We start from the raw sequence: 17,713 nt of genomic DNA, 5'->3' as shown, positions 1-17,713 counted from the left end.
ATAACAGTAGAGGTTTACAGCAATTACAAAATATTGTAAGCAACTAAAAGTCAGTTTTACCTTATCACTGTCCTAATTTCATAACCTTGTATTTATCCGAGCAATTTCTTATGTGAAACTTCACAAAATTACGTTGACATTTAATATGATTAATTTTTAATTGGTATAAAGTTCCGCTCTTATAATGTAGAAAAGAAAATACAGATTGACTGAGATTTACTGTGGCAACTTCGCACACAATGAGACCTTTTTTGGTTGTTATTAATACTGAATAACTGTGAAATCCATGAATCTGTCATCGTCGCTAACTTGACTTTATAGAAGAGCAATAACTATGCGGTAAGAACGCTGTCAAAAACAATGTGTATGTAAAGACGGAAGTGTGTGTATATTAGTCAATAGTTGTGGATACGTAAAAACCAAGAGGTATTGTATACATAGTATTAGCCTACCCTGTGTCTTTGTGAAAAACTGTTTAAAAGGCAAAACCAAAACCACACGCCAAATCCCTCTGCGCCGACGGGATGGCAATAAGAGGGTTAAATAAAAGTGGTATTTTGTACCAATACACATTTAAATATGTCATGATCTGTTTGGTGTTTACCAGCACAGAACTGTCTTTTTATTTTAACTGTTACACGTTTAAAATAAATAAACTGTATAAAGACAACATGGGAGGTAGTTATTTGAATAAGAGTAAAAACAGCTAACATTTTCTGAAGAAATAGATAATGGGAAGACTTTCTTCTTCCCAGACGTGAACAGTCTTTAATTATTGATAACCTGCTCCCTAATTAAATGATTGACGCGTCATTTAGCTTGTGAAATGCTTCCCTCGTGCCAGGGTGAATGCTGAACGGACCAATGAGCATGCAGCACCTCGCTGACTCATTAACAGGAAGTTATTTAAGCAGCAGCTGTTTATCGTGTCATTCGCAGACGGAGTGAGAGAAAAGTTTGTTACATGAAGTTATGCAAGCAGCGCAGCAATGAACCCAGGAGATTTTACAAAGCTTTTCCTGCTGCTCCTTCGTTTACGGACGCTTGCTGCGGCTGGAACAGGTAGATAATGCGACACCAGGAGGAGCTAATGTAAACTTAACAGACTTCCTTTTTTATGATAGCTCATGTTTGGGAATAAGTTCAATGAATGATGTCGGTGTTGTTGTAACTTAATTAGCCTTAACGAGGTTTTATTATAATGTTTATTTAATGTCTCGCGAGCGTTAGCTGTTAATGAAATTTCCTTACTGTGGGGCTTTTATTATGTGTGAGCTTGACATTAGCAGCAGTAGAAGTGACTGGTATCTGTTGGTTTGTTCCACACCGTTTGATACACCTGCTTTTTACGTTGCTGGACTGTTCTGGCAACAGGATATTGCCTTCAGTTGTTGCTAGAGTTAAATCTTCTGTGTCTGTTTTTCAGAGAGGATGAACGTCCTTTTCATCATGGCAGATGATCTGCGGACGTCTCTGGGTTGCTATGGAGACACCCTAGTAAAATCTCCCAACATTGACCAGCTGGCATCCAGAAGCCAAGTCTTCCTCAATGCATATGCCCAGGTCAGTACAAGATGGGGCTACTGCCTGACTAAACTGTTAGGATTAGGCATGAGCCAGCTACAGGTAGAAAAGGGAACCAAGGTTTTAAACAGTCTTAAAACTACTAAAGTTTGCTTGAAGTCCTTTTAATGAGATGACAGGGAAAGTGACAGTAACTGGAGTTTTCTGCAGCTGTATGAAGTGTAGAATAGTGTTACTGTGCACTGCAGGTCAGCTAGCCTAAAGATAGCCTACAAGATGGTTCATTTCAGAACTTTTCTATCTTTGTGATCTATCACCTGTATATCTAAACTGAAAAACCAACTGAAGTCTTTTTACAGTAGAAATGAACAGATAAACCAATATTATAACATTGTTGCATAGATGTCAACACATTGTTGAAGCATCTTTTGGTTTTGTTACATGACATTCTTTTTGGTTGGGCTCTTTCACATCTTGACTTTACAGTAATTGCCCACTCTTCTTCTGGGCTCTGGCTTGTTAGGTTGTTATGGTAAAATACAAAGGTTATCTTCAGCTTTCTAGCTGAAGCCACAAAGTTTTATGCCAGCATGGACTGTTGTTTGGAAATATTATTAGTTTAAACCACCTTGACAAAGGTCCCAGTTGCAGCTGATGAGAAACTGCCCTAAAGCATGATGCTGCCACCAACGTGCTTCACTGTGGGTATGCTGATCTTCTGGTGATGCACAGAGTTTTTTCTGTGCTATCATACCCTTTGGAATGATGACTAAAAAGTTTCAACCTTGGTTTCTTCAGAACGTAAAGCATTTTCAAAACATTTTTTGGCAGACTTCTGATGGCTTGGAAAGGCTTACCCCACAGTGCAGACACATGACAAATATGGGAGACTGTTGTCACATACAGTCAGTAATTTTCAGAAATACTTGCAGCTCATATAATATTACTGAAAGTCTCTTGGGAGCCTTCGTAATCACCTTTCTTCTCATCTTTTCAGAAGTTTTGGAAAGATGTTTAGTTCTTGCTAATGTCAGTGCTGTGCTTTTTTCATCACCTGATGTTCTTCACTGTTCCATCAGGTAAACTATAGGACACAGTGAAGATTCTTAGATAATGCATGTAATGCCTTGGATATTGTGTTATGCTCGTCACTAACGAGAAGATCCCTCTTGATGTTTTAGTAGCTCTCTGGGGACCTTTGCTTTTACTGTGTCTAAGAATTCTTGGGGTTAATCAGATGCACTTTAAAAGATGGCAGGTGTTCGGATTTGTTTGAATGTGGTGGTTACTTCTGAACCCATATCCTTAATTATTAAAGGGTGTGCCCAGTTATGGAACCATCATTCTGTGGTCATTTTTTCTAGAGGGGAATACATAAACATAAGACAGTTCTTTTTATATAAATGAAGGTTGATGTACCTCTCACCTGGAGTCATCTTTTTTTACAAACTGTAAACCTTTTTATTAACCAAGGGAGATCTGCTCATTTGTTTTGTCTGATGTTTACATTCCACCACAAGCCTGCATATCAGAGGCTAAAAAATAGCACGCTGAGCTGATGAAAGAGGTGGGGAAATAAATACCCAGACTCTCATAGTTCTTGGGGATTTTAACAGCGCCTACTTCTCCAATGAATTTCCAAAATACATGTATAGTGTGCTACCAGGGATAAAAGCACACTGAACCACTGTCACAGTTTTAAAAGATATTGTGCTGTCACTAGGGCTGTTATGGGACTTTATGATCACTGCCTGCTTCACCTCATTACAATCTACACTCACTGGCCACTTTATTAGGTACACCTGACCAACTGCTCGTTAACGCAAATTTCTAATCAGCCAATCACACGGCAGCAACTTGATGCATGTAGACATGTAGACATGGTCAAGACAATCTGCTGCAGTTCAAACCGAGCATCAGAATAGGGAAGAAAGGTGATTTAAGTGACTTTGAACATGGCATGGTTGTTTGGGCCAGACGGCTGGTCTGAGTATTTCAGAAACCGCTCATCAGCTGGGATTTTCACGAACTACCATCTCTAGGGTTTACAGAGAATGATCCGAAAAAGAGAAAATATCCAGTGAGCAGCAGTTCTGTGGGCACAAATGCCTTGTTGCCAGAAGTCAGAGGAGAATGGCCAGACTGGTTCCAGCTGATAGAAAGGCAACAGTAACTCAAATAACCACTCGTTACAACCAAGGCATGCAGAACAGCATCTCTGAACCCACAACACGTCGAACCTTGAGGCGGATGGGCTACAGCAGCAGAAGACCACACCGGGTGCCACTCCTGTCAGCTAAAAACAGGAAACTGAGGCTACAATTCGCACAGGCTCTCCAAAATTGGACAATAGAAGACTGGAAAAACGTTGCCTGGTCTGATGAGTCTTGATTTCTGCTGCGACATTTGGATGGTAGGGTCAGAATTTGGCATCAACAACATGAAAGCATGGATCCATCCTGCCTTGTATCAATGGTTCAGGCTGGTGGTGGAGGTGTAATGGTGTGGGGGATGTTTTCTTGGCAAACGTTGGGCCCCTTAGTACCAATTGAGCATCGTGTCAACGCCACAGCCTACCTGAGTATTGTTGCTGACCATGTCCATCCCTTTATGACCACAGTGTACCCATCTTCTGATGGTTACTTCCTGCAGGATAATGCGCCATGTCATAAAGCACGAATCATCTCAGACTGGTTTCTTGAACATGACAATGAGTTCACTGGACTCAAATGACCTCCACAGTCACCAGATCTCAATCCAATAGAGCACCTTTGGGATGTGGTGAAACGGGAGATTCACATCATGGATGTGCAGCTGACAAATCTGAAGCATCTGTGTGATGCTATCATGTCAATATGGACCAAACTCTGAGGAATGTTTCCAGTACCTTGTTGAATCTATGCGACGATGGATTAAGGCAGTTCTGAACGCAAAAGGGGAGTCAACCCGGTACTAGCAAGGTGTACCTAATGAAGTGGCTGGTGAGTGTATAGACAGAAATATAAATACTTCTAAGCCTGTGGTTCAGACAGCTAAGAAGTGGATGGATCAGTGAAAGCAGATGTTACAGGCCAGTTTTTTCTGCACAGATTGGAGGGTTTTTGAAGCTTCAGCCACTGATCTAGACGAAACGGATACTTCCTATATTAGTTTTTTTTGAGGACATATGTGGTCAGATTAAGACCTTTTGTACATGCAACAACAATAAACTATTCATTTCACAACTGAGGAAGCTGCGTGGGACCAAGAAAGAGGCTACCAACAGTGTGGACTGGGCCCTGAATAAGCAGGCAGGAAACAAACTGATCAAGGAGACCAGGGCACCTAAGAGAAGCTACAGCAAGGAGCTATAAAAAATGGCATCTTCGCTAATGACCAAGCTGCAGTTTGGAGGAACCTCAACGACAACACTAACTACAAGGACCTGCTTTCCCACCCTGAGCAGAATCTTTGTCTACCAGATGCCCTTAACAGCTTCTACTGCACGTTTGGAAAAATAGCTGTTTACACTTCCACCAACTCGCCCACATCTCACTCTAATACAAAAGCTCCCTCCTCTCCTCAAAGCCCCTACCTGGACTTAAGATCTCTGAGGAACATGTCAATAGGCTCTTTGAGTGTCAGAAGACAAGAAAAGCTCCAGGACCTGTCGATGTCTCCCCCTCATGCCTGAGATCAAGCACTGACCAACAGGCGTCCCATCCTCACTCATATCTTCAACAAGCCTCTGGAGCTGTGTGAGGTTCTCTTCTGCTTCAAGCGTTCCACCATCATCTCAGTCCCCAAAAAATTCACCATCACAAGGTTAAATGGCTACAGACCTGACGTCTGTGGTCATGAAATCTTTTGAGCGAATGGTGTTGAAGCATCTGCTGGACCACCTGCAGTTTGGTTACCTGGCTAACAGGTCGACAGATGATGCAGTTAATTCGGGATTACACTTCATCCTGCACCCCCTCGAACACCCAGGGATGTACGCCAGGGTCCTGTTTGTAGACCTCAGCTCAGCCTTCAACACCAAATTGCTGGCGTCCACTTGTCAGTGAATTACCAGCTTCCTGACTGACTGGCAGCAGCAGGTGAGACTGGGGAGCATCTTCTTCTGTACAAGAACCATCAGTACCTGCGTCCCCCAGGGGTATGTTCTCTCCCCACTCCTCTTTCTGTAAATGACTGCACCTCAGTGGACCTGCCTGTCCACTTAACACCATGCATATTGGCACTAATTCAACCATGTGTTCTTCTTTTGTAAAAACACTGTGTACATATACATCTTTACAGATTTTTTTTTATTTCCATTCTTATATATTTATATTTAAAAAGTATCAACTAAGAGCAAAGTGGAGCCAATGTGAAATTCCTCATCTGTGCACGCAATTTGGCAAATAAAGTTGTCTGATCGTCTGTCTCATTAAAGGTGGAAAAAGTTTTGAAATGAATTTACATGGTCAAGTTTTTTTAACCTTTTTTTAGAAAAAGGCATTTTAACAAGAGTGTCTACGCTTTTTATATCCACTGTATTAAGGTAAAATTGTGAGCTAGTAGCTGTTTGGCTACTGGAGCAGGGAGCCTGACTAATTAACAAGGCTAATGTCAACTTGTTCTACTGGTGTTTCTCTTTAAAGAGCAGAACAGCAAAAAGGTCTAATACTCTGCAATAATAACCACTAAACTTCTACAAAACGTTGTAGGTGTTTATTCTATAAGTTTCCTTCTTTGGATCAAAATTAAAATGCCAATACATCTTGTAGATGACAATGTTGTAGCTGTAATAACTGCGATTTTACAAGCAGCAGCAGAAGGAATAATTGTTTAAGTGTTAGATCATGTAATAAATGTTTTGTTATTTTGTACTGAAGCTTATGTTGTAGGATTCACAGACTGGTCCATACCCAGTTAGGAACAGCTTAACCATGTTTCAGAGCCATTTTTTCCCCTTCTCCAGCAAGCTGTGTGCGCTCCCAGTCGAACATCGATGTTGACCAGTCGCAGACCGGACACAACCAGGCTCTATGACTTCAACTCCTATTGGAGAGTCCACTCTGGGAACTACACTACTCTGCCGCAACACTTTAAATCTAAAGGGTACTACACCATGTCGGTGGGCAAGGTGTTTCATCCAGGTATAATGAACAAAGTGTTTCTGAGCAAAAAAATAACTATTTGAAATAATTATGAATCACAAACCCATCCTCCATGTTCTCATGTCCAATATTTTGTGGTTCTTTCCTCAGGAATTGCATCAAACCACACTGATGACTACCCTTACAGCTGGTCTATCCCTGCATATCACCCATTTTCATTTAGATTTGAGAAAGAAAAGGTATGAATTAAGCAATTACAACTCTGTTATTGACCTGTATGGCAGTAAAACCGCTGGCTCTTCATCAGGAAGGCAAGTTCTCCCTGACTAAAGTTTGACAGGACTCTCCTGTGGTTTGTATGAAAACTCTTTCAAAGAGGTGAATGGATCAGCACACAATGTATGCATAAGAATCAATTGAATTCTCAGTAGAACAAGAAATCACACAAAAAGCACTGCTTGACCCCTAAAAGGTGATGTTTTCTGCTTCATATTTGTTGTGATCCCAGGAATAATAGGATTCAGACATCCAAATAAATGTTTTAAAGAACTTTCACAAATTAGACATTTTCTAGTAGCTTTGCTCGAAATAAAATTGAAATCAAAATATACCCACTTGCATAGTAACATAACGTGTATAACCTTCTTTAGTTGCAACAAGTTGAAGTTATCGTCCTTTGTGTGACTTTATCAGTCTTTCACATCATTGTGGAGGCATTCAGACTCTGGTTCTCTGCTTGTTGGGACCATTGTCCTGTTTCAGTCCAGATTAATCTGTATGACACATGGCTTCTCATTTGACTTAACATTACTTTGGCATACAGAGGAGTTCATGTTTAATTCAGTGACTGCAAGGTGCCCGGGTCCTATGGCTGAAAAGCATGGCCATGTACCCAACCCTCCACCACCGATCTTGACAGTGGTGGAGGCGTTAATGATTTCTTTTTTCTACACACAAAACATGGTAGTTTGTATTACAGCCAAACATCTTCACTCTGTTCATACATATCCAAAGGATGTCCCAGAGGTTTTGTGGTTTGCTTAGTTGCAACTTTGTAAAACCATCTGTTTCAGGAACTTTTTATCTAGAACCAGACCTATCGAGGCATACTTGTCCGGTCTTCATAAAATTCTTCTTGCATAAACTTTTTACCATTTAACATGTTGAATGGAACTGGAGATAGAGCTCCTGATGTCTTAAACTGTCTAGGCATAAGTTGGTCTATCTTTATTTACAACGGTTTTGAAATTGTTTTTTAATTTTTATTATTTTTGTAGTGATTTGGTGTTAACAGTTCATTTGGACTAAAACAGATTTTTATCTCTAAATTCTTGCTGGTTTCAGGGTAATTTTCTATGTTAGAAATATGCTGCTGGCCAAAGTTTAGAAATAAGGTCAATACAGACTTTCTCAGTACCCAAGTATGCAAGTATGTTCTTGTGTGCTTGGCAAGTACAGTTGAAAGTATGTTCTAGCTTAGAGGGCAAGGACCCAGTAATATGGGAAGAACGGAGCATACTTGATAATGCCACTGCTCGGAATGTAGTTATTTTCACATTTACAGTGGATAGTAAAATAAAAAAAAATATTCTGACAAATATCAAATAATACATATTATAAAGAAGTGTCTATACTAAGTTGAAACTTTTCAAAAATGATAAGCTGAAGTTTTCATTTTGATCATTAAGAAAAGCTTTGGTGGTTTACCACCTTATATCGTTACCAGTCCAGCATGAATGTCCACTAAATGAAAACCTTTACTTACTTCAAAAGACTTTTTGCCTGTAAATGATTTTTTTTTTGTTTCAACTGACAAATTGATGATGAGCAGTTTGATTAGTTACTTCCATTATTCCTGAAGTTGCAGTGGATCCATAAACAGAAAAATGTCAAATAATTATTTTCTTATTTTCAGGCCAGAGTTGTTACTTTACAGCTGCATGATTAATTTACAATGGCTACTAGACACTGATTAACACACTTATCATCGGGTAAACTCATTTCATTTATCGACAGCATAAATGAAGACAATGGTTTTAGAATAAAATGTATTTATTACAATAACAAAAAACAGATATTCCGCTGACAATTACAGGGAAGTGATACCTTAAAATGTCTATTTAAAAGCAAATATTAATACAATTTCAAAATGTACAAGGAGATGTGTAGACAATGGAGTAGACTATAGCAGGGGATGAGGATCCCTGGGAGCTTTTGGGAAACTGCATCCAAACCTGGAAATGTGTCTCTTCCTGCAGAGCTGTCTGAATAAAACTGTGAAAACTGGAAAATAATAGTTCCTGCTCCACTAAGTTAGGTTTACACGAAAAGCCAGTCTTGGGGAGATGTGTATTTTATATGTACAAGGAAAAGTGAAAGTGCTCCGTTCGATTATGAAGAGGTACTGTAATAAAGTATTTTTCTTACTATGAATTACCTGCCCAAAAACTGCTAGGAAGACAATAAAATGTCTTGCGGGTCGTGGGAAACTACACACCAAAAGCAAAATGCCTAAAAACATCTTAAAACTACTTTTTGTGACATATTAATAGGTGTATAAAAACAATAAATTTCTGCACCCACCTCCATTTACCGCTGCTGGTGGCGCAGTGCATTGTGGGCTGCCTTGCTGGACCAAGTCCGCAGAAGTCACCTTGTACTTGAATTCATGTGCACATACTCAGTTTTGTCACAGGGTAATGTTGGTGCGTACTTAAGTGCCGTTTTTAGGGTCTTGAAACAGTGAGGGCTTTAATCTAGAACCCTTCTTGCTCCTGTTCCTTCTATAAAAGTTGCCCTTTACACTCCGTTTATGTATTTTGACCACTATGTTTATTCGTCCTGCTACCTGCTGAGGACTCACCCCTGTGTCACTGAGTATAAATGATGTTGAGACCAGACAAACTGTTCCCAAACAATGTTTTTTCTTCAGCCTTTAGAAACCAGTGAAACCCAGACCTTAAAGAGCTGTACCCATTCTCATATAATCTGGGGTTACAGTATGTTACCAACATTGTATTGTTGAATGGTATAAAATTAATAAAAGCATAATTAATTTTTTTTAAAACAACTACATGTTTTAATTGAAGTAAAAACAATTAAACATCAGTTTCTATGTTGGGTTCTTACATTTGTTCATCAAATGTAGCCTGGGAAATATCAAATATTATTGTATGTGCATGTTATAGGCTATAATTATATCACAAATAATCCCAACAACAACTTATAAAAACAATCATTAGGCCTACATTGATAATGACAACAGACTAGAGTGGAGATGCAACTGTGAAGCCATCTACAAGAAGGGACAGAGCAGACTACTTCTTGAGGAAGCTTAGGTCCTTTGGTGTTTGCAGCAAGATGCTGCATATCTTCTATAAGTCTGTTGTGGAGAGTGTGATCTCTTCTACCATCATCTGCTGGGGAAGCAGCATCAGAGCCAGGGACTTAAAAAAGCTCAACAAGCTGATAAAAAAGGCTGGCTCTGTTCTGGGGACTCCTCTGGAACCTCTGGAGATCATTGTGGAAAGACGGATTCTTCATAAAATGAAGAACATTATGGAGATCCCTGAGCATCCTCTTCATGAGACAACAGAGTGTCTTCAATCAGAGGCTTCTTCAGATCTGCTGTAAGACGGAGCGCTACAGGAAATCCTTCCTGCCCACAGCCATCAGCATCTACAACGGCTCTTTGAAGAAACCTGCATAATTTGAGCTACAACATTTAATTTCCCTTTGGGATTAATAAAGTATTTTTGAATTGAATTGAATTGAATAATGACAAACGGGAGTTTTCATCACCTATGTAAATCTGATTTTTCAGATGTAATATTTTCTTATTTAACTAAAGAAAATTCTACAGCACCCGGGGTCTGACATATACTGACGCCGTAAAATTCAAAATAGAAAGATAAAATAAAATCCCCCCCTATTCCGGCGCCAGTGGTGGTAGCTGGAAGTTCTGTTTTGTTTTGGTTGCGTTTTTTAAAGTTGCACAGTGTAGCATATAATTGTGCTGTTTAGTTCTACACATACAGGTCCTTCTCAAAATATTAGCATATTGTGATAAAGTTCATTATTTTCCATAATGTCATGATGAAAATTTAACATTCATATATTTTAGATTCATTGCACACTAACTGAAATATTTCAGGTCTTTTATTGTCTTAATACGGATGATTTTGGCATACAGCTCATGAAAACCCAAAATTCCTATCTCACAAAATTATCATATCATTAAAAGAGTCTCTAAACAAGCTATGAACCTAATCATCTGAATCAACGAGTTAACTCTAAACACCTGCAAAAGATTCCTGAGGCCTTTAAAACTCCCAGCCTGGTTCATCACTCAAAACCCCAATCATGGGTAAGACTGCCGACCTGACTGCTGTCCAGAAGGCCACTATTGACACCCTCAAGCAAGAGGGTAAGACACAGAAAGACATTTCTGAATGAATAGGCTGTTCCCAGAGTGCTGTATCAAGGCACCTCAGTGGGAAGTCTGTGGGAAGGAAAAAGTGTGGCAGAAAACGCTGCACAACGAGAAGAGGTGACCGGACCCTGAGGAAGATTGTGGAGAAGGGCCGATTCCAGACCTTGGGGGACCTGCGGAAGCAGTGGACTGAGTCTGGAGTAGAAACATCCAGAACCACCGTGCACAGGCGTGTGCAGGAAATGGGCTACAGGTGCCGCATTCCCCAGGTCAAGCCACTTTTGAACCAGAAACAGCGGCAGAAGCGCCTGACCTGGGCTACAGAGAAGCAGCACTGGACTGTTGCTCAGTGGTCCAAAGTACTTTTTTCGGATGAAAGCAAATTCTGCATGTCATTCGGAAATCAAGGTGCCAGAGTCTGGAGGAAGACTGGGGAGAAGGAAATGCCAAAATGCCAGACGTCCAGTGTCAAGTACCCACAGTCAGTGATGGTCTGGGGTGCCGTGTCAGCTGCTGGTGTTGGTCCACTGTGTTTTATCAAGGGCAGGGTCAATGCAGCTAGCTATCAGGAGATTTTGGAGCACTTCATGCTTCCATCTGCTGAAAAGCTTTATGGAGATGAAGATTTAATTTTTCAGCACGACCTGGCACCTGCTCACAGTGCCAAAACCACTGGTAAATGGTTTACTGACCATGGTATCACTGTGCTCAATTAGCCTGCCAACTCTCCTGACCTGAACCCCATAGAGAATCTGTGGGATATTGTGAAGAGAACGTTGAGAGACTCAAGACCCAACACTCTGGATGAGCTAAAGGCCGCTATCGAAGCATCCTGGGCCTCCATAAGACCTCAGCAGTGCCACAGGCTGATTGCCTCCATGCCACGCCGCATTGAAGCAGTCATTTCTGCAAAAGGATTCCCGACCAAGTATTGAGTGCATAACTGTACATGATTATTTGAAGGTTGACGTTTTTTGTATTAAAAACACTTTTCTTTTATTGGTCGGATGAAATATGCTAATTTTGTGAGATAGGAATTTTGGGTTTTTATGAGCTGTATGCCAAAATCATCCATATTAAGACAATAAAAGACCTGAAATATTTCAGTTAGTGTGCAATGAATCTAAAATATATGAATGTTAAATTTTCATCATGACATTATGGAAAATAATGAACTTTATCACAATATGCTAATATTTTGAGAAGGACCTGTAGATGTTCTAGATGTATACAGAACTAAAACAACGGTGTATTGGTTCGGTGCGTGTGTGCCAAACCAAAGACAAAGAAAAATTTCAATATAAATGCATGTATCGTTACACCTCTAGTATGTACTTTTCTCCTCAGTTTACCTTTAGTCCAGAGCAATGAAATTATTTAATATTTTATTGAGAAACAAAATGTTTGTGACCACACGATAAGGTCAAAACTCATAGCTCTGACGACAATGAAAAGACTTTCAGAAAGGCTTGTCTGAAGGATTGTCTATAGGGGGAAAAAAAATAACGGTGGATGAAAGCACACAAAGTGGACCTACGATCGCTGGAATAAAGGTCTATGGAAGGAGGTTTGAATTATTTTGTTCAAATTACAGCACCTATGTACCCAAAGAAATGAAACATCTTAAAGGGGGGGTTACTGGACTTATTTTATCTCTGAAGTTGGGTATTTGCAAATATGCTTAATGATCATGCTAACTATAAAAAAAATAGTGCCTTTTTCTGCATTTTGTACTTTCAAACATGAAGCAACATATTCACTAAAGGAGGTTGTATAGTACTGTGTGTGTAACTGATTTTAATAAGAAACAAAACATCAGGAGTGTTTTTCTTTTTAACAGCCTCTGTTATGTTTTGTTATGCTTGTTGGGTTTTGTGGTTGGTGAGAAGCATCTGAATGCATATAGCGCTTCTCTAGTCAGACTGACCAAAGTCCTTTACACAAGAGCTACATTCACACAGTCCCACACACACACTTGTAGCTTAGGGTTAAATGCCTTGCCCAGGGCACATCAACATGTGACGGGAGAAAGCTGGTATCGTACCCACAACTTCTCAGTTGCCTAACTACTATTCTTCCTACAGTTAAACTTCTGAGTAAAGGCCTTGATAGCCTGAAGTCTTTGGCTAGTTATCAAAAGGTGAGAGGGATTAGCTATTCTCTGCGCTGCAGGTGTGAATTTACAGAAGACATTTACAGCAGCACCTGTTCAGTAGTTTTTGGATTCATCTACAGTTTGGCAATATATGTGAAGGAAAGTCTTTGACCAGATGATTGATAATGTGGGAAAGATCTCTGTGATAGCAAAGTAGAAAATGTTCATAGCAGAAAATACAAGCCTCCACTGTGACTTAATGGTACAGAATGTTATTCCCACCCTTCAGGTTGCTTGATTTGGTGGTAGTTGGGGACTTGACAAATTAACAACTTTCTAAGAACAGGGCTGAAGCTTTGATTCAGAGATCTGGTATGATGGGGAGGTGATCCATCTGTTCTACATTTTTTGTAAGCAACATCGCTGTCAGTTGTAACCACCATCAGTAGTGTCCTCTTCGAACTTCAGGATCTTAGTGGAGTTGCAGTCAGTAGTTTAGAAACTAAAGATAATCAGCACAACAACACAACTTTATGGTTCTCCAGTACGGGTAATTTGGATGTACTGAGGAAGTCATTGAGCCATTGGAAGCTTGAATTTGGCACAGGTGATTTGGATAGATTAACCTGCCGGAGTTCTGTTTCTGCAGGCTCACAGTGACAAACTGGGAGAGATCCGAGATTCAGAGATTTGTTTACAATCTCTGAAGACTGATCCTAGCTGTGCAAGCCAACATTTTAGGCTGGATAGTGATGGCTTATTTTCAAGTTCAGCATAATGGCTCTTTCATACTCACTTCTCTGGATTACACTGAATTTATTCTCTGCCATTTTCCTTAGTTAGTAGAGCCTGGGCACTAGGTGTCACTGATGCATGCTGTGGGTTGCTTCGATCAAGATAACTTTGTGACCAGCAAATATGCAGAAAATACCTTAACGTTGTAAAGGACTTATAAAACCTTCATAAATTATATTCCTACAAATTTGGTGAACAAAAAAAAAAAACTAAGTGAAAGTAGGCCTTTAGGTGAAAGCTTGTTAAGCTTGAACTAAAGGAGTTCAACAAACAAAAATAACCCTTTGAATTTGAACAAATTTACTTTGAAAAAAATCCGGAGTCTACACTCTGAATCCATACTTATCATGCACCTGTACTATCTAGTTAAAATATGGACAGTGTTTTCAGCCATTTATTGAAATAGAAATTTCTGGAATAACTTCTCTCTTAAAAAAAAACGAAACTTCTCACACACACAGAATAGCTGTCTCCAAGGAGGGCTTGGATGAGATCTTTTTGGAGATAAAGCTCCTTCTGGGAGAGTCAGTTGGCAGGACTGTCCTGTGAGATGGCTGAAATCCCAGGCCAAGCCAGAGCGCCGAGCCTTGACCCTGTCGTTAGCTCAGTGGACACCCACTCTCCCAGTGACCTCGCATCCATTTCATGGAGCCCAGATTCACCCTACATGACTCTGGCTAATCCTCATCTTCCTCCTCCAGATCCAGTCAAGCGAATCTCAAAATCGAATCCCAGTGAAAATCAAAGGAGCAGGTTACTTATAAAGTTGATCCCTAGCTGGTCGAAAACATAAAAGCTGGCAAAAATCTAAACACGATGTTGAAGCATTTAAAACAGCTGAATTAACAAGTGTTTTGCTTTTACCAGGACCAGACAAGGAAGGGTCTGGATGCAAACTGCATTCAGTTTCAGCCAAAGTGGTGCAGTTAATAAAAAGACTGGAGCAGTTGCAGCTTGTCCACTGTCCTCCACCTAAAGCTGCGGCTGCTCCCAGAAAGATACTTAAAGTTCCTGCACCTCCTCCTACAGCTGCCCCCTTGCTAACAGAAGACCTCATCGTGGAACAACCATTCACTTCCAAAAGGCTCACAGATAGGGGTACCCTGTCTGTGTGGGACTTGACAACATTTCCGTCCTTTTTTCCTCGTCCCACAATGTCTGTAAATAACCCATAAAAGGCTCATGTTTATCAGACCGGGACTGCTGCCTATCTACTCCAGTGGTCACAATCTAGCGAATCCTCAAAACCCCAATTTCACCTTTCGATTTCAGTGAAAGCTTCTGTAAGAGGAAATGAAACTCCCTGAAATGTGTTCCTCCTAAAACTGAAAACTGACTGCCAGACTGCTAAGACCAGCTGGAACTACCTGCATTTACTGTAATTTTGTTACCTGGAAGCAGAGCTGTGCTTTTAGGTTTTGAAAAATTTACAAATTCATTAAAATTCTTGGGCAAGTTGCCTGTAAAATGTTTACACACACATTGTAAGAAGGTAATTTATTTGTTTTATAAACTTGGACAAACTCAATATTTTAACATGTCACAAATAAACATAATAGAAAGGGAAAGGTAGGGTAAAATATGAAATAAAAATCCTTCTGTGGATTTGAACGGTAACAGATCAGATTATAGTTCAGCGGGCACATGTGTCCGCCGTGCTCCGAACAGTGGATTAAAGTCGGCAAAAGGCAGAAGTCTCACTGTTGCGAGTGTTTTTAACATAAATGTTGTTACTGACGTATTTCCAGAAATCACAAAACTTAATTTGATGATTAACTTGGCCCATGAATTTACAGCAAGACCGAACAAACGAAACATGATATACAAACAGCTACGCTGTAATCTCTAAAGAGTCCATTATGGTGCAGATGGGACATTATATTTAGAGTAATTTGTTGCTCATAGACATTTACTTTTATCTCCTTACTTATCTGTATTTTCTGTAGCCATGAATATTACTTTTTTTTTTCTCACTCAAAGCTCACTTTAGACGGGGTGCAGGTCATTTCCTCGATTTACTCCTCGATTTGTAGCTTTTGGCCATTTCGTGACTTTTTTTGGATACAAAGTGATGCTGTCGGCTCAAGGACGTTTAATTTTGACCATGTCTCAATTTGTACCTGCAGTTAATAGATCATGTTTCTTTCTGTCTGCTTAAATCCTTCACATTTAGCCATTTTTGGACACTGTTTATAATAAAGCACCATTTTCTATTTAAAAATTGAAAAATGTTGAACTTCATCTATAAATTGCTCTTTTTATTTTCCCAATTATTTATCTTCACAACTCATTTACATGGCAAGTTCAGAAAAAGAGTAGTAAATGCTTAGATAAATAGGGGGCAGCGGTGGCTCAGATGGTAGGGGTAAATTGGTGGGTTGCTGGAACCCCGCCTCCGACTGTCTCAGTCGTTGTGTCCTTGGGCAAGACACCTTACCCGCTTTGCTTGCTGATGGTGGTCAGAGGGCCCAGTGGTGCCAATTGAATGGCAGCCTTACTTCTGTTGCTACATTGTAGCCTGCTACTGTCTGTGTGTGAATGTGTATTGGTGGGTGGACGACTGATTGTAAGCTGAGTGAAGTTGCTCCCTCCTTCAAACAATCAAACAAAAATGGTTTCAAACGTCCGTGCAGCAAAAATATTCATTTGTGCTGCTATCATTTTGAAGATATTGATAGAAGGATCACCAAAGGCCAACCAGCCCCCGCACCTTCTTCAAAAGATGCCGATGGTGGAATCATATTGAACAAATCATATTGGCCTGCATCTAGGCAAACAGTTGAACTTGCTGCCCTTATACACACACACAGGCATGTTTGATGACCTTTAGTGACCCCTGATAACATTTATTAATAACTTTAAAATGATAGAAGCACAAACGGAATTTGTTGCTGCACAAATCTGTGACACCATTTTTGTTTGATTTGAAGCATATGGGGGGACCAACTTCACTCAGCTCTGATAGCAGTGTAAAGCACTCTGGAGTCCTCTGACTTGTTGAAGTGCTATACAAGTGCAGGCCATAAAAGGAGAAAAAGTCACTGAGCATAAAGGTTAGTGCGGGTGTTTGGTATGGGTTGTTTACAGGTACAAAATCATGGTAGTAAGGGACGACATGACGACAAATGGGTTAGAAATGGGCCTCCAATTGGCGAGGGTGTTAATTGACCAGGAGTTTTTGGGATCTGTAGTCTCATACGGTGTATAGCTGCTTTACACCCAGGTGTTATCCAGTCAGTGACGGAGACCGTTGCAGCTCCCACAAACTGCTTAAACAGAAGGATGTTTGGACCTACTTTTCACCAGGTGTAGGCAGGAATATGATACATGAAATATTGCTTAAAGTTAACAAGTGACCATCTTGTTTTCAGATGTGTAAAGGTGAAGATGGTAAGCTGCACACGAACCTGCTGTGTGCGGTTAATGTGACCGAGCAGCCTGGGGGAACCCTGCCAGACCTGGAGAGCACAGATGAAGCAGTGAGGCTACTGAAGAGTCGGGCCAGTGATGGAGCTCCTTTCTTCCTGGCTGTGGGCTTTCATAAACCTCACATACCTTTCAGGATCCCACAGGTACATGAATCTATATTTATAATATGGCCTATATGACATGACTTAAACATGGAATTCTTTTAGAATAAAAATGTTCCTTATCAGACTGTTGAAATGAACCTGATAGACTTTTCATATTGACATATCATCAGCACGCTTCCTGATGAATTTGTTTCAATGAGCAGTTTCTGATGCATTCACTGACTTGATGTCCTCACGTATTTGTCCCTCA

At 40.2% G+C, this 17,713-nt stretch overlaps 1 protein-coding gene across 3 annotated transcripts in view; it reads left to right on the top strand.

Annotated features, from left to right (window-relative positions):
• Nucleotides 1-887: 887 nt before the first annotated feature.
• Nucleotides 888-17,713, top strand: part of ids (iduronate 2-sulfatase) — a 54,443-nt gene continuing 37,617 nt past the window's right edge. Inside the window, exons 1-5 of one of the 3 annotated variants that reach the window (XM_047353622.1) lie at nt 888-1,062; nt 1,427-1,563; nt 6,470-6,647; nt 6,759-6,847; nt 17,302-17,502. In XM_047353622.1, coding sequence (XP_047209578.1) covers nt 990-1,062; nt 1,427-1,563; nt 6,470-6,647; nt 6,759-6,847; nt 17,302-17,502 — 678 coding nt within the window. In that variant the 5' untranslated portion in view covers nt 888-989. The remainder of the gene's footprint in view (nt 1,063-1,426; nt 1,564-6,469; nt 6,648-6,758; nt 6,848-17,301; nt 17,503-17,713) is intronic. The other 2 variants (XM_047353623.1, XR_007036320.1) reach the window with 2 other exon arrangements.

The sequence above is a fragment of the Girardinichthys multiradiatus genome, chromosome 23, assembly GCF_021462225.1.
Source record: "Girardinichthys multiradiatus isolate DD_20200921_A chromosome 23, DD_fGirMul_XY1, whole genome shotgun sequence".
NCBI lineage: Eukaryota > Metazoa > Chordata > Actinopteri > Cyprinodontiformes > Goodeidae > Girardinichthys > Girardinichthys multiradiatus.
The sequence above is the reverse complement of the archived record's forward strand: the minus strand, read 5'-3'. Positions and strand labels throughout refer to the sequence as shown.